This window comes from Dasypus novemcinctus, chromosome 7 (genome assembly GCF_030445035.2).
Source record: "Dasypus novemcinctus isolate mDasNov1 chromosome 7, mDasNov1.1.hap2, whole genome shotgun sequence".
NCBI lineage: Eukaryota > Metazoa > Chordata > Mammalia > Cingulata > Dasypodidae > Dasypus > Dasypus novemcinctus.
The window spans coordinates 134,306,585-134,323,953 of NC_080679.1; the positions used below are offsets into that span (position 1 = coordinate 134,306,585).

General features: G+C 38.3%; 1 protein-coding gene across 7 annotated transcripts in view; it reads right to left on the bottom strand.

Annotated features, from left to right (window-relative positions):
• Nucleotides 1–17,369, bottom strand: part of SAP130 (Sin3A associated protein 130) — a 77,652-nt gene that overhangs the window by 10,281 nt on the left and 50,002 nt on the right. For 4 of the 7 annotated variants that reach the window (XM_058301188.2, XM_058301189.1, XM_058301186.2 and 1 more), the window contains exon 15: nucleotides 14,448–14,552. The exons of the other annotated variants lie outside the window; for them this stretch is intronic. In XM_058301188.2, the coding sequence (XP_058157171.1) occupies nucleotides 14,448–14,552 (105 nt within the window). The remainder of the gene's footprint in view (nucleotides 1–14,447; nucleotides 14,553–17,369) is intronic. 7 annotated transcript variants of the gene reach the window in all.

Here is a 17,369-nt window from a genome sequence, read left to right on the forward strand (position 1 = left end):
AGTAAGTAAAAGTGTCAAAAACGTAGTGAAAACAAAATACGACAGATAAAACTCTAATAGTCAGAAATAAACGTAACCGACGATATAAAGCACTTGTACTCAGAACTGCAACTCAATGTGAAAATAAATCAAAAAAGCCATAAATAACTGGATTACCATTCCATGCTCATGGATTGGAAGACTAAATATCATTAAGATGTCAATTCTACTAAAATTGATATACAGATTCAATGTAATCCCCCAAAAAAAGGCCACAAGCATTTTTTTTTTTAAATTGAAAACATGATTATCAAATTTATTTGGAAAGGTAAAGGGTCCAGAATAGCCGGAAACATCTTAAAAAGGAAAAGCAAACTCTCATCTCCAGATTTTAAATCATATTACCTAGCTACAGGGTAAAAACAGCATGGTACTGGCATAAAGACAGACACATAGACCAATGGAACCAACATGGTAACAATCAGATAATATTTTATCTATTACAAGTGCTCTATCACAGTATGGTATGTTGGTAGAGGGGTGTTGTCTGGGAATTCTGCACATGTGCATGATTGTTTACTAAGTTTATAATTTCTGTCATAAAAAATAATAATAGGGTGAGTTGGGGGAAAAATACACCAAACGTAAGATAAGGACTATAGTTAGCAGTAAGATTTTGACAGTGTTCTTTCATAGTTTGTAACAAACGTCTCATGACAATGCAAGGTGTAAGTGGAGGGTTGATGTATGGGACCCCTGTATGATGTTATGCATGTTTCCTTTGTAAAGTTCATAACTTTTACTATACACTTATTGTTTACGTATATTCATGTATAAATGGCATAAAGATAATAATAATAATAGGGGGCGTTGAGGGAAAAATACTTAGTAGTATATTTTGACAACACTCTTTAATCACTAGCTAAAAATGTTTAACAACAATGTAAGGTATTGATGGTAGGGTGAGGCATGAGAGTCCTGTATGATGTGATGTATGCTTGTGTTTTGTAAGTTCACAACTATTACGATACATTTATTGTTTATATATGTTTATGTATGAGTGATAAACTTCAGTAAGTTAAAAAAAAATGGGGTGAAGGAGGGCTAAGGATTAGTCTGGAATTAAAGAATAAAAAAAAAAAGAGTGACATCAGCAAAAATGGCGGAGTAAGGAGCTCTGTTTTCCAAGAAAGCAGCGGAAAAAGATTTGTGAAAGTCAACTTTTTCACAACTCTGGAATTTAACCAAGGGTTTGCAGCAATCTGGCAAAATTAACTCAATAAAACTGGCTGACTCTTTGTAAGAACAGTGAAGTTAATGCTGTTTTAATTTGTTTATTTCCAATGCATTTTCTCCAACTCCAACAACACATAATCCAGGTGAAAACAAACAGCCTGGCAGCCACCGGAGGGGGATGAAACAACCGTTAGAACTGTCATTATTTGACCTGTCTGGTAGTTCCCTAGAAGATCCCCATTTGCAAATCTGTCCTTAGATGACCCGATTTAAAACCCACCCAGTGCAAACTGCCTTTAACCTAGGGGCATCTGGCTTAAAAAATTAAAGCCAAAGGATTAACTTCACAGCACCTTGAACAATAGATAAGAACTACTCAAAGAGCATAAAAAGCAAAAGCTAGGGAATGAGCTGTTCACAGGGGCTTTGAAAAGCTCTGACAAGGCCCTGGGGACAGAGCAGGCCAGGAGCCCATCAAGGCCTGCGTGCACGCTAAGACAGGCGGGAGAAGGCCCTAAGCTTTTGTCTCCGGGTAACACTTAGGCCCCGCACGAGTGTCAAGTAAAGGCGATGGCAGAGGTTTTAATGCGTGACTCTTGAAAGTATGTCCAAAAACACGCAGAGCCCACTGGCAAGGAGAGGCAGACTCATTGTTCCAGGTGTTTAATCATTAGTTAACCAGGAAGCTAAACAGGGAAATTTCAGAGTTTACTGATTTATCTAAAAATTCAACAAATACCACCACCACCAACAAAAAGCAACAATAAATCCTGAAGAGGGGGGAGAATATGGTTTCCAGAGCTGCTGTATTTATACTGTTTTAAAAGTCCAGTTTTCAACAAGAAATTATGACATGCAAAGAAACAATAAAGCATGGCCCAAACACAGGAAAAAAAAAATCAATGAAAATGTCACTGAGGATTTCCCAAATGTTATACTTGCTAGGCAAAACTGTATATAAAGGGATAGCAATTACTACAAAAAACACCAAACTGATAATTCTGGAGTTGTAAAGTACAATAACTGAAATGGAAAATCCACTAGAAGGGCTCAAAAGCAATGTGGATGGGCAAAAGACACTCTTGAAAATAGGTCAATTAAGACTGTGCAGAAAAAAAGGAAAAAGAATGAGGAAAAATGACCAGAGCCCCAGAGACATGTGGGACACCAACAAGCATACGAATTTATGGTAATCCCAGAAAGAGAAGAGAGAAAGGGTTGAAAGACTATCTGTAAAATAATGGCCAAAAGCATTCCAAATTTGATTTAAAAATTATTCTACAACAAACTCAATTCACAAAGAGACCCATTAATCATATTTAAAAAGAGAATCTTGACAACATCAAGAGAAAAGTAACTCACCAAAATAAAATCAATAGCTGATTTCTCATCAAAAACTATGGGGCCATGGGAAGCGGACTTGTCCCAGTGGTTAGGGCGTCCGTCTAACACATGGGAGGTCTGCGGTTCAAACCCCGGGCCTCCTTGACCCCTGTGGAGCTGGCCCATGTGCAGTGCTGTGTGTGCAAGGAGTGCCGTGCCATGCAGGGTTGTCTCCCGCGTAGGGGAGCCCCCTGTGCAAGGAGTGTACCCCGTAAGGAGAGCTGCCCAGTGCGAAAGAAAGTTCAACCTGCCCAGAAATGGCACCGCACACACAGAGAGCTGATGCAACAAGATGACGCAACAAAAAGAGACACAGATTTCCATGCCGCTGACAACAACAAAAGCGGACAAAAGAACACGCAGCAAATGGACACAGAGAACAGACAACTGGGGGGTGGGAGGGGAGAGATTATAAATAAAGATAAATCTTTAAAGGATAAACAAATAAATAAAAAACCAGAAAGCAATGCAATGACGTGGTCTAAATACTGGAAAAAGACTGTAAACAATTCTATATCCAGAAAAAATGAAAAGAAACTCAAAAATGAAGGAGGGAAAAAAATTAAGGAGATATCAAGACATTCCTCAATGAACACAAACTCAGAGAATTCTTTGCTAGAAAACTCACCTATCAAAAATAAGGAGTTCTTCAAGCTGAAGTGAAAAACTCAAATTAACATGAAAAAATAACACTTGTAGAAGTAACTAAGTAAATAAAAAAGAGCAGTGTACTTTTTTTTTTAATACCTTTTTTTTGTTGTTGTTAAAGGAGGCACTGGGGTTTGAACCCAAACCTCCTTTATGGGAAGCAGGCACTCAACCATTTGAGCCACATTGCTCCTCAATGAGAGTTGTTTTTTTTAAAATTTCTCTCTCCCAACCTCTTCATTGTTTGCACTTGCTGTGTCTGTCTTGTTTCTTTAGGAGGCACCAGGAACCAAACCCAGGACTTCCGATGTGGGAGGGATGTGCCTAATTGCTTAAGCCACCTCCATTCCCTGCTTTGCTGTATCTCTCATTATGTTTTTCCTCTTGTGTCTCTTGTTGTGTCATTTTATTGCACCAGCTCGTCATCCTGCTTGTCTTCTTTAGGAGGCACCAGGAACCTCTGCTCCTTGCTTTGTTGGGTCTCTCATGTTTCTCTTCTTGTGTTTCTTGTTGTGTCAACTTGTTGTGTCAGCTTGCTGCACCTGCCTGTCTCACCAGCCTGCTGACTTCTTTAGGAGGCACAGGGAACAGAACCAGGGACCTCCAAGGTGGTAGCAGGAGACCAATCGCTTGAGCCACACCTGTTTCCCGAGAGTTGGTTTTTTTGTTTGTTTTGTGTTTAGGAGGTACCGGGGATTGAACCCAGATCTTTGTACATGCAATGCAGGCGCTCAACCACTTGTGCTACATCCACTCCCCAGTATTACCTATATTTTTGTTTAACTCTTTTCTCTCCTATCTGCTTTAAAAGTGAACTGCATAAAGCAATAATTATAAATCTGAAAATGGACACATACTGTATAAATATGGTATCTGTATGATGTTAATAGCACAGGATAGGTAGGCGATAAAGTTAAACAGGTGCAAAGCTTTCATATACTATTAAAATTAAGTTGGTATTACTCTGAACTAGATGGCTATAACTTACAATGTTAATTATAATTCCCTGGACAACCACAAAGAAAATAAAAATTACTTAGAAAAAGAGAGGAAGAGGAAATTAAAATGGTACAATAGAAAAATACCAATTTTAACACAAAAGAAGGCAGTAATGGAGGAAGAGAAAGCAATAAAACATACAGTAAGACCCACAGGTTATATGGTAATGGCAGATGGAGTTCAGTGCCATCTCAGTTGGCCCTACTTTGGAGTTTGTGTTTCTGTGTGATGGAGCTGGACTCAGATGTGATCTTTGACCACAAGTCTCTCTTGTTACTTTTACCAGAACCGTAGTTGGTGCTGGGGTTTAATGTATACCCAGGGGACCTGAATCTCTAGAATGACCATGTGATAGCCAAGCCCTGAGCCTCAACAGACGTGCAACTCCTACACTTTGGTTTATTGGACTTACCCCACTCAGCTAACATGGAGGTGAAGAAGGTCAACCACCACACCATGGAGCCAAGAGTGCCTACAACTGAAAGCAGGAGGATTGCATCCAGCATCTATGTGGAATCTGAGCCCTCTCTTGATATAGATGTGGAGTGGACACAACCATTCTAAGGTCCACAGTTTGGAAGAATAGAGTATGGATTAGAGTGGACTTACTGATATTCTATTCATGAACTATTGTGATTAGTAATTGAAGAAAATTTGGCATTGGTGTGGAGAAAGTGGCCACGGTGGCTGCTGGGGGTAGGGAATGGGAGGAAGAGATGTCATATGGGGGCATTTTCAGGGGTTGGAGTTGTCCTGGGTGGTGCTGCAGGGACAGTTACCGGACATTGTATGTCCTCCCATGGCCCACTGGGTGGACTGTGGGAGAGTGTGGGCTATGGTGTGGACCATTGACCATGAGGTGCAGTGGTGCTCAGAGATGTATTCACCAAGTGCAATGAATGTCTCATGATGATGGAGGAGGATGTTGTTATGGGGGGAGGAGTGGGGTGGCGGGGGGAGGAGTGGGGTGAGGGGGGTGGGGGGTATATGGGGATCTCATATTTTTTTAATGTAACATTAAAAAAATAAAGACAAAAAACCAAAAAACAAAAAAACATTAGAGAAAATAAACAGAAAAATTATTAATTACATTAAAATAATTGGATAAAACACTCCAAAGAAAAGGCAGAGATTGGAAGAATGGATAAAAAACAAGATCCAATATATGGTGTCTACAAGAGACATAAACAGGTTGAAAGTAAGAGGACAGAAAGAGTGATACTAGGCAAATTAATCAATAGAGAACTACAGTGGCTATGCTAATGTCAGTCAAAACAGACTTTAGAACAAAAATTATTACTAGAGATAAAGATCAACATTTTAAAGTGCTAAAAAGGTCGATCCAAATAGATGTGACAAAAGTAAACATATATGCACCTAACAACAGAACTCCAAAATATACTGAGAAAAAACTCACAGAATTTAAGGAAGCAATGAGAATTCAACAATAATAACTGGAGACTTCAAATTCCATATCAATGATAGAATAACTACAAAGATCAACAAGGAAACAGAAGACTAGAACAACACTATATGCAAACTAGATGACAGAAATCTATAGAATATTCTAATAACAGTAAAATACACACTCTTTTCAAGTGCACATGGAACACTTGCCAGAATAGACGGTATGTAAGGACAAGAATCAAGGTTCAATATATTTAAAGGGATTGAAACCATACAAAGTATGCCCTCAGATCACAATGGAAATTAGAAATTAATGAAAAGATATTTGAGAAATTAAAAAATATGTAGAAATGAAGCAACATACTCATAAATAACCAATGAGTCAAAGAAGAAATCACAAGTTGGAAAATACTTTAAGGTGAACACAAAACTTACCAAAATCCTATAGGAGATAGCTAAAGCAGTGCTCAGAATTGTAAACACTTACATTAAAAACAAACAATTCCTATCACTCCCTCCAAAAAAACCCAAAAAAACAAACAACAGTGGGAAGCAGTTGTGGCTCAAGTGATTGGGTTACCGCCTACCACATGGGAGGTCCCTGGTTCAGCTTCCAGTGCCTCCTGAAGAAGACAGTGAGCTAGCGTGATGGGCAGGTGTGGTAAGTTGATGCATCAAGATGATGCAACAAGAGACATAAAAAGAAAAGCATAACGAGAGACACAACAAAGTAGGGAATGGAGGTGGCTCAAGCAACTAGGCACCTCCCTCCTACATTGGAGGTCATGGACTCAGTTCCTGGTGCCTCCCCAAAAAACCAAGGAAGATGAACAGATAAAGCAAGTGCACACAATGATGGGGTGGGGAGAAAAAAGGAAATAAATCTAAAAACAACAACAACAACAGCAGGAAGCAGATGTGGGTCAAGCAGCTGAGTGTCGGCCTCCCACATAACAGTTCCTAGGTTCGGTTCCCAGAGCCTCCTAAAGAAGACAAGCAAACAATGAGCAGACAACAAGCAAAAACCGTGAGCAAACAACAACAACAACAGCAATAGCAAGCAGACAATGGGCATAAACAATGAGCAAACAGGTGAGGGAGCCATCTTGAGCAGGGAGAAAACAAAAAAACAACATGCTGAGACACTGGAATAAGGGAAAAGAGAGCAAACTAAACCCAAAGCAATAATAAGGAAGGAAATAATAAATAGAGTGGAAACAACTGGAATAGAAGACAGAAAAACAGTAGAGAAACTCAATGAACCCAAAAGACGGTTCTCTGAAATGATCAACAACACCGATAAATCTTTAGCTAGACTCACCAAGGAGAAAAGAGAGAAGACTCACTTTAACAAAACCAGGAACTGAAGTGGAACATTATTACTGATCTTAGAGAAAAAGAAAATACCATGAACCAACAAATATGCTAATATGAGAAAACCTAGATGAAGAAAGTGGACAAATTATTAGAAAGTACAAAAATAAACTCAAGAAGAAATAGGAAATCTGAATTTTAAGTCAAGAGAATGAGTAATTTAAAAATTTCCCATAAAAGTCCAGTGCCAGAAATATCCACTATTTAAAAAACTATGTTTAACTATTAAAACATTTAGAAAAGAATAATTCTTCACACTCTTCCAAAAAAATTGAAGAGGAAGGAATACTTCCAAACTCATTCTAATACGTCAGTAGTGTCCTGACATGAAAAGGAGAAAGACAACATAAGAAAAAACTACAGACCAATATCACATATAGTTAGACAAAATAATCCTTAACCAATTCTAGCAAATCCAGTACAGCGACATATAAACATTACACCACATATAAAAATTATTACACACCATGACCAAGTGTGACTTATCCTAGGAATACAAGGTTGGTGCATAACATGAAAATTAATCAATGTAATACATACCAATAGAAACAGGGACTAAAACTCATGATCATCTCAATAGATGCAGAAAAGGCACTTGGAAAAAATCGAATATGCTTTCATGTTAAAAAGAGTCAACAAAAGAAACTAGAAAGAGAAGGCAACTTGCTCAACCTGATGAAGGGCATCAACTGAAAACCCACATCTAACATCATACTTGATGGCAAAGTGTTGAAGTTTTCCCCTTTAGATGTACAACAAGGCCAGGATATCCTCTCTTGCTATTTCAGTTCAAATTTGCACTGGAGGTTCTACCATGGTTTATAAATGCAAGGAAAAAAAAAAATAGACCTCCAGAATGGAAGAAGAAGTAAAACGATCTCTCTTTGCAGATGACATGATCTTGAATATAGAAGTCTTAAGGAAACCCAACACAAACAAAAAACCTATTAGAACTTTGCTAAACAAGTTTAGCAAATGTTCAGGATGTAAGATTAATATACAAAAATCAATTGTACTTCTCTATAAATTAAAGAAGTGTGAGATTTGTAAACTGAAAACTATAACAACATTGAAAGAAATAGGGAATGCAAAGGCATTCCACGTTCATGAATATGAGGACAATATCATTAACATGGTAATAATACCCACCCCAACTGTTCTAGAGATCCAATACAATTTCTATTAAAACATTAGCTGCTTTTATTGCAGAAACTGACAAATTTATCTTAAAGTTCATATGGAAATGCAAAATACTCCAAATGGCCAAAACAATCTTGAAAGAAAAGGACAGATTTGGGGGACTCACATACACCAATATAAAACCTTACTACAAAGCTATAGTAATAAAGACTGTATGGTACTGGGCTAAGGAGAGACATATATACCAATGGACTAGAACTGAGACTCCAGGAATAATCCCTTGCATTTATGATCAATTTGCCAAGACAATTAATGGGGAAAGAACAGTTGTTTCAACAAATGATGTTGTAACAAGTGGATAGCCACATACAAAAGAATGATTTTGGACCCTTTCCGTCACACCACATATAAAAATTAACACAAAATAGATCACAGATCTAAATGTAACAGCTAATATTGTAAAAAATTTTAGAAGAAAACATAGGACATTGCATTAGGCAGTAATTTCTTAGAAACAACAAAGTACAAGTGATTAAAGAAATACTGATAAATAGGACTTCATCAAAATTAAAAGTTTTTGTCAAATGACATCACTGAGAAAGCAAAAAGACAATCCACAGACTAGAAAATATTGATGAAGGTTATATTTGACAGGGATGTCTATCTAGAATATACAAGGAACTCATAAAGCACAATAGTAAGACATTAGGATTTGAAGGGACATTTTTGCAAAGAAGGCATAGGAGCAGGGCAGTGAGCATATGAAAAGATGCTCAGCGTCACTAGCCACACAGGAAACGCAGACCAAACCACAACTGAGAGATCATGTCACACCCACGAGAATGGGTATGATTAAAAAACCAGACAGACAAAAGGGTTAAGCAAGGATAAGGACGTAGATAAAATGGAAGCCTCATACATTGCCTGTGGTACAGTCACTTTGGACAACAATCTAGTAGTTCCTCCTAATGCTAAACAGAGTTAAAATATGATCCAGCAATTCTTCTTTTCATTACATACCTAAAGAATTGAAAACACATGTCAATACAAAAATGTGTACATGAATATTCACAGCAGCATTATTCAGAACAGCTTAAAAGAGGAAACAATCCAAATGTTCATCAAGTAATGAATGAATACACAAAATGTGGTATAGCTATACAATGGAATATTATTCAGCCACGAAAAGGAATTAAATACAATACATGCTATAACATAGTAAAAACCTTGAAAACATGCTAAGTGAAAGATGCCAAACACAAAAAGGTCACAAATTGTATGATTCCATTTATATGAAATATTTAGAATACTCAAATTCACAAAGACAAAAAGACTAGTGGTTGCAGGGATTTGGGGGGGTGGGGGGTGGATTGGGTGCAAAGGAAAATGAAGAATGACCACTAGAAGGTACAGGATTTCTTTTTGGGGTGAAGAAATGTTCTGGAATCAGATGGCTGCATAACACTGTAACTATACCAAAAATCAATTACCTGTATACTTTAAAGTGTGAATTTTATGCTATGTAAATTATATCTCAATAAAAAATGACAAATTTAACATGCGAATTTTAATGGTACTGCTTTGAATAAACTAATTACAAAAGATATTTTGGGACAAGTAGGGAAGTTTGAATATGGATTGGAAAGTATATAAAATGAAGGAATTATTAATTTTGTTAGGGATAATGGTATTTGGAAATGCACAAAAAAGTATTTAGAAGGGAAATTCTATAATTTACTGTGGATAATGACAGATGAAGTAAATATGTCAAAATAGTAATGACAATTAAGTCTAGTTTATCACTATTATTCTTTTTTCCTACATATCTCAAATTTTTCTATTTGAAATGGGAAGACTTAACAAAGAAAAGATATAAGATAAAGTTGAAGGTATTTCCTAAAAAGAAAGAGATGGAACCAACAGATGGTAAATCAAAGGAAAGATTTTTAAAATTAAAGATATATATACATATACATATATATTTATATATTTGACATCATGAGTTCTCAAAATGAAAAGCCCAATGAATGAGCAGTACATTAAAAAAGCAGACTGATCCCAATTTTACTGTGAAATTCCGAGTACTTAAAGATCATTAAGACTTCCAGACATGATGATGGAGGAGGTGGTTGTTATGGGGGGAGGAGTGCAGTGAGGGGGATGGGGGGTATATGGGGACCTCATTTTTTGAATGTAACATTAAAAAAATAAAGACAGAAAAAAAAAAAGACTTCCAAGAGAAAGAAACAGATTAGATACAAAGATCAGAACACTGTGATGTGTTTTCAACTGCAAAAACAGAACAGAAGGAAATAAAATAATACTTTAGCATTTCTAAAGAAAAACTATTCCAAAGAAGAATTTTCCCAGCCATTCTGTCATTTTAAGAGTGAGAACAGTTCTGCTTCTTTAAAGATGGAGTAGACATACTTTCCCCCAATCTTCTTGACACCTGTAGCTAAAAACTCTGAGCATTATATGTAAGTTACTATATGTCATAGCATTATATGTGAAAAAGAAGATGAGCTAGTAACTCAAGGTATGACACAGTGGTAAGTTTCCTGGGTTCTCATTTTGCCTCCTATGTTGTGAAATGGATGTTGCAGAAGCCAGCAACCAGGGGCATGGCCAAAAAACACTCTAAGAAAAGACTGTTCTATGTAGCCAAAAAACCAGGAGATATGCAACCTAGAAAGACAGAAAACTTTTAGACCAAAACTGCAATACTCTGGCAAAACACCACCGAAACAACACCCCCAGCCCCTCCACAGGAGCCTAGACCTCCATCCTGCCAGGCTGTACCAAAGTGCCCCAACTCCCTTCACCTGCAGCCACACAGGTCCTGGAGCAGTGCCGCGGAGAGCTGAACGGAGCACCGGGGCTTTCACCTGCGGCCAGGAGTATCAAGAAACACCCTCCCGGGAGCCAATGGAGGCCAGCTGCGAATCTGAACTCCCATTCCACCCCACAGGGATGAGGCTGTGCTCCTGCCTCCCGTTTTGCGGCAGTATGAGGAGAGCCCGACTGTAAGATTTAAGTTTCAGAGTTTCAAAGCATAATACCTAAAATGTCCAAGTTCCAATAGAAAATCACTTGTCATACCAAGATCCAGGAAAATCACAACTTGAATGAGAAGAGAACCGATGAATGAGACATTGTAATTACTTGATGAGGACTTTAAAGTATTTTTAAAAAACCACCGAAGAGGAGAAACAGAAAACATGGACAAAGAACTAAGGGAAATCAGGAAAAGGATAGGTGAACATAATGAGAATACTGATAGATGAAAATTATGAAAAGGATCCCGACAGAGCTGAAGACCACAGTAACAGAAATTTAAAATTCCTGAGAGAGGTTCAACAGCAGACTGGAGCTGGCAGAAGAATGAATCAGTGAACTTGAAGATAAGACAACTGAAATCAGTCTGAGGAAAAAGAAGAACAAAGAGAAGTGGGCAGAGCCTAAGGCAAGTGTGGGATGCCATCAGGCGTACCAAAATACACACTGTGGGAGTCCCAGAAGAAGAAAGAGAGGAGCAGGAAGAATAAAGGAGTAAGTGCTGAAAACTGCTCAAATTTAATTAAAAACATGAATATACAACCAAGATGCTCAACAAACTCTGAACAGGATAAACCCAAATAGACCCACACCTTAACATATTATCATCAAACTGTCAAATGCCACAGAGAGTAAAATGTCATGTACAAGGGAGCCTCAATAAGATGAAGTGCTGATTTTCATTAAGACAATTCCCAGATAAACAAAGCTAAGTTTGCCACCACTGAACTTGCCCTACAAGAATTACTGAAGAAGGACAATATTGCTATTGTTTGCTATAATAACAATAATCTAAATGCTCATTGATTGAGGACTACCTATGACAGCAAACCACTGAGGACCATCAGAGGTATAGCAGCAGTTCAGGCTTGTTGCCTGGCTTTTCATTTTCCTGATCTTTGATGATGGTTCTTACAGTTGCGTCTTCGGGCCACTTTTATTCTTTATTTATATTTACTGTCAGGGGGGTCTCCTCCAACTTCATGGTTTTAAACAACATATATGTTTATAATTTCCAAATCTACCACCAATCTTGACCTCTATCTTCAGTTCCAAGATTGTATACATAGGCCATAATCTTATATCCAACTATCTACTTCACATGTCCACTCCACTCTTGGGAGATAGGTTATGAAAACACAAAGGATAAAATGCTGGAAGTGGATCTGAACTTAGAAAAGTGGAATAACTAACATATAGAAAACATGCTTGCTCTGTTTCATAAATTATATGAAAAAGATGAAGAAAGCAAGTTCCATTTCAACTACTCAATAAGATTTTACAAAGAAAACACTTTAATTCTCAATGTTCCTTTTTTTTTAAAGCCCCTTTTTTTTTTAAGATTATATTTATTTCTCTCCCCTCTCCCCCCCATGTCTGTTCTCTGCGTCCATTTGCTGCATGTTCTTTTTGTCCACTTCTGTTATCAGCAGCATGGGAATCTTTTTTTATTGTTGTTGTGTCATCTTGCTGCGTCAGTTCTCCGTGTGTGCGGCGCCATTCCTGGGCAGACTGCACTTTCTTTCACACTGGGCAGCTCTCCTTACGGGGTGCACTCCTTGCACATGGGGCTCCCCTCCACAGGGGGCACCCCAGCATGGCACGGCACTCCTTGCGTGCATCAGCACGGCACGTGGGCCAGCTCCACACCCGTCAAGGAGGCCTGGGGTTTGAACCGCGGACCTCCCATGTGGTAGACGGACGCCCCAACCACTGGGCCACGTCCGCTTCCCATCTCAAAGTTTCTAATATTTATATTATGGTATACTAAATATCAGTTTCCCTATTCTTTCCATTATCCTATCATCTATAATCAACAAAAAGTTGTTTAATATTTTGGCAAAAGTTTTTCCTTGTTTTTTTTCCTTTTATTAGAGAAGTTGCAGTTTTACAGAAAAATCATGTATAAAATACAGAGTTCCCATATGCCACCATATGAGCAACACCTTGCCATTAGTGTGGTACATTTGTTATAATTCACTAAAGAACATTCTTTTAATTATACTATTAACTAGTTCATCAGAAAGTTTACAACTGGGTTCACTTGTATTGCACATCCCTATGTTGCTTTTTTAAAAAAGTTTTTATTCTAGTACATATAACAACCTAAAATTTCCCCCTTTAAACCGCATTCAAATATATAATTCAGTTGACAAAGATTTTTTAAAGGTCACAGGACAACCACAACTTTCCTACCTGGTTATGAAGATTGCTCTGCCCTGGATCAGTATGCAACATCATTTTTACAGTCATGCCTTCACGTGGAAAGTGAGGGCTGCCTGCCTTCCTATCTTGAAAGTCTTCTTCCTTGCTCTTTCCTCTGCTCAACAGAATCTGACATCGGGGGGCATATGGCTTGTTCAAACTATGGCTCAGAATAGACTTCCTGTCTACCCTCTTTATGTGTATATATCTTTATATCCCCTTTATGCTGCTTTTTATTATATTTATTATTTCTCTATACCTACTAGAAAGTAAGCTTTAAGGGAACACACTTTATTTTAGTTGCTGCTAAATCCCCAGAGCTAAAAACGGTACCTGGTACCCAGGAGGCATTCCTTCATTTTTTTTCTTGAAGAAAGTTTTATGAAGAAGTAGATGAAAAAATACTAAGCTATCACTGATACAATAAATATAAGTACAAGATGTAGTAAATGCAGCAAGATCATATTTTTAAGGATTTACCAATGGATATCTACGTGTCTATGTGGGAAAAGAAACCTAGCTAAACCTTTTCCAATCAATATTTCTGGGAACTCGGATTGGAAGCTGGGTAGGGAATAGGACAGTGACTTTCACCTTGTATTTTAAATATTTTTATATTGTCTGATTATTTTTCCCTAAAATAATATTCCTTTTGGAATTAAGAAGATTAAGAATAAAGCAGAAGCATGTATTAGCTTTGTCATGAGGGCATTTTTTATAGCAGTAATTACTGGGTGTTTGCTAGGAGGCAGGTCATGTTCTAAGCACTTTGACGCCATCATTTCATTTAATGTTACAAGAATTCTATGGGGTAGATATCGAAACACACCCACTTAATGAGTGATAGAGCTGAAGGTTAGAGTGATTGAGAAATGTGCTGAGGTCACACAACTACAGAGTGGGTTTTCGAAAGATTCACGCACACAGGCAAGTTACGAGTAATCAGTCACACATATTAGAGTATTCCCTCCCATTACAAGCAGCTGAAAACAATGGCGCCGAGAGCACTCTGTCCTCACCCCGCAGGCCTGGGTGACCCGGACGTGCTCCGCAGAGAGCTCTCCACTCGAGGGCTGGCCACGTCAGGAGGCTGAGGAGGAAGGAGAGTTTTCCGAACAGCCATTCTGGAAGAGACAGAGACAAACCCAGAGAACAGCATTCCAAGGGCATTAAAGGATAAGAAGTAAAAGACATTCATTTGCCAGCCAGATATATGGCGAAATAAAAGCACCGCATATGCTATGTTTATTGTTAAAGTTAACTTTCATTTTATCAAAGTAATATATGCAAATTATTTAAAAAGCCAAGTATCACTAAAGGCTTTGAACACAAAGAACCCTGCCCACCCCTCTCCATGTCCTACCAGTCTCGCTGCGGGAAGCAACTGCTGTGTGTAGCATGTCACATCTCCTTTATCATTTTTTTTCCTGTACTGGGCTGGGTATTGAAATCCAGACTGCATGGGTGGGAAGCCGGCACTCAACTATTGAGCCACATTGGCTTCCCTGAGTTGGTTTTTTCATTTTTTTGCTTATTGTTTGTTTTTGTTTTTAAGAGGCACCAGGGACTGAACCTGGGACTTCCCATGTGGGAAGTGGGTCCTCAATCACTTAAGCCACATCTGCTCCCCAATATACTTAATATTAAGCATATACTATCTGTGACCTTTTGATTACTCAATTTCAGACGTCACCTGTTGGCTCTCTATACTACCAGCACCTTTGCTTCTCTTCTTCTATCTTCCCAATATAGTCACCTTAAAAGTAAAATCCATACTAAGTTTTCACAATCATTATTTTGTGTTGGGGACTGAATCACATCCACTGGACCTGTCTAAGATCTAACCTCTGGTCCTGTGGGTGTGAACTCATTTGTAAATATGACCGTTAAGATCCTATTAAGAGGAGGACAAACTGAATCAGGGTGGTCCTTAATCCATACGACTGCATTCCTTATAAGCAAAGGAAATTTGGACAAGGAAGTAAATGGAAGTAGAAGCCAAAGGAAGAGGCAGAAGCGGACAGCTGCCGTGTGATGGAGCAGAGCTGCACCTGCAAGCTGCCGGAGGCGAGGACAGAGGGCAGCCGCCGCCAGCACCACAGGCTTCAGAGGCAGGGCCTGTCGGCATTGTGATTCTGTGCTCTTCACAACTGTGCGACAATAAATTCCTGTTCTTTAAGCCAACAAGTTTGTGGTATCTGCTGTGGTGTTCCTGGCAAACTAAGACACTATGCCTAGGCATTTATACAGAACCGAGCTATTCCTGGAACCCAAGTGAAAAAAGTTTATCAAAGGCAGAGGGAGTGATCAAATGTTGTCATGCTGGAGAGAAGTCAAGTGAGGCTGGGACTGGGAGTTACCCAGCGGCTCAGCAATGGCAAGCTGAGGATATTTCGACTTGGGAGAATGGTGGGAGCAAAGGTCAGAGGAGCGTGGGTTTGAGAAAAAATGGCTAGGACTAGAAACCACCACTGTGCAACTCCTAGTAATTACTGATGATTAGGGTTGCTAACATCTCAACAGAGGTGACCACCAGATATATGTCTCCTGGGAAAAGACTTAAAAAAAAAGTGAATCTAATCAAGTCTTTAATTAAACTACAAATGGTTGGAAACACGGAGGACAGAAAAGAACTAGTGAAATTACGCTACGCAGATGCAATCAGCAAAATACAAAGAGACAGGGAAAACTCTTTAATACAAAAGGCCAAGTTTCTTCAACAAATTCCAAGGAAAAAAGAGAGGGAGAAAGTCTGTATGTTATAAGAATCTTAAGAGACTTATCAATTAATTACAATCAAAATACTGATTCAAATAAATAATATGAAACAACACAAACTTGTAACATTTATGAAAACAAGAAATTTAACAATGAGCATTTGGTGATATTGGGGGTTACTGTTAATTTTTAAAAATATGTATCTCTCAGCAAGCACATGCTGAAAAATATACAAATAAAATGACATGAAGTTTGTCATCTGCTTCAAAACAATATGGTGGAAGGGGGTGAGTAGGTATGCAGATAGAACAGAAACAACCAGGAGATAGATGATAAGCTGATAACTGATGCTGAGTGATGGGGACATAGAAATAAAAATTTTATTTTTAAAATTTCCCATAGTAAAAAGTTAAAAAAGTCAAGAATCATTCTCCTACCCCTCTGCCCCCTCCCCCCAAAAAAATCCAAACAACAGAATCCAAAGAGATATATCACTATAAACCCACAGATGACCAAAAAGACTGACAATGACAAGTGTTGGTAAGAATGAAACAACCTTCTCGTTGAAGTGTAAACTGGTGTATCCAGTTGCAAAAAACTGCTGGCTATCAACTGCAACTGAACACGCACACGCCCTAGGACTCAGTGAATTCCCTTATTGGTAAACAACAAATAAACGCACGTATGCATCAAAAGTCACGCACAAAAATGTCCAGGGTGACATGATAACCAATGACTGGAAACCACCCAAATATCCATCAACAGCAGCACAGATAAATAAAGTGTGGTATAGATAGACAATGATATTTGATATAGCAATGAAAATAAATTAAAACCACAAGCAATAATGTGAATGGATCTTATAGGCCTAATATATGATTCTATTTAAATTCAGGAAGGAGTCACACGAATCCTTTACCAGTTATCAGTTGGGGAAAGGTGCTGGTGATAGAATGTTTCTTGATCTATATAGAGGGTTCACTTTGGGCTAACTCAGTAGGCTGTACATGCATCATCCGTGCAGTTTCCTATACTTCAATGAAGAGAGAGACTGAAAGAAGAATTGGAGATAACAAATACATACAACTTCTTCATGCTCTTTGCAAATAAAAGCACATAAACAGGGTGGTAGATGGTGGAGGAAAATAGGATCAAGAAGGATTCTTTTTTTAAGCTAGAAGAAATGAGAGGATGTTTATATTTCTGATGTGACTGATCCACTA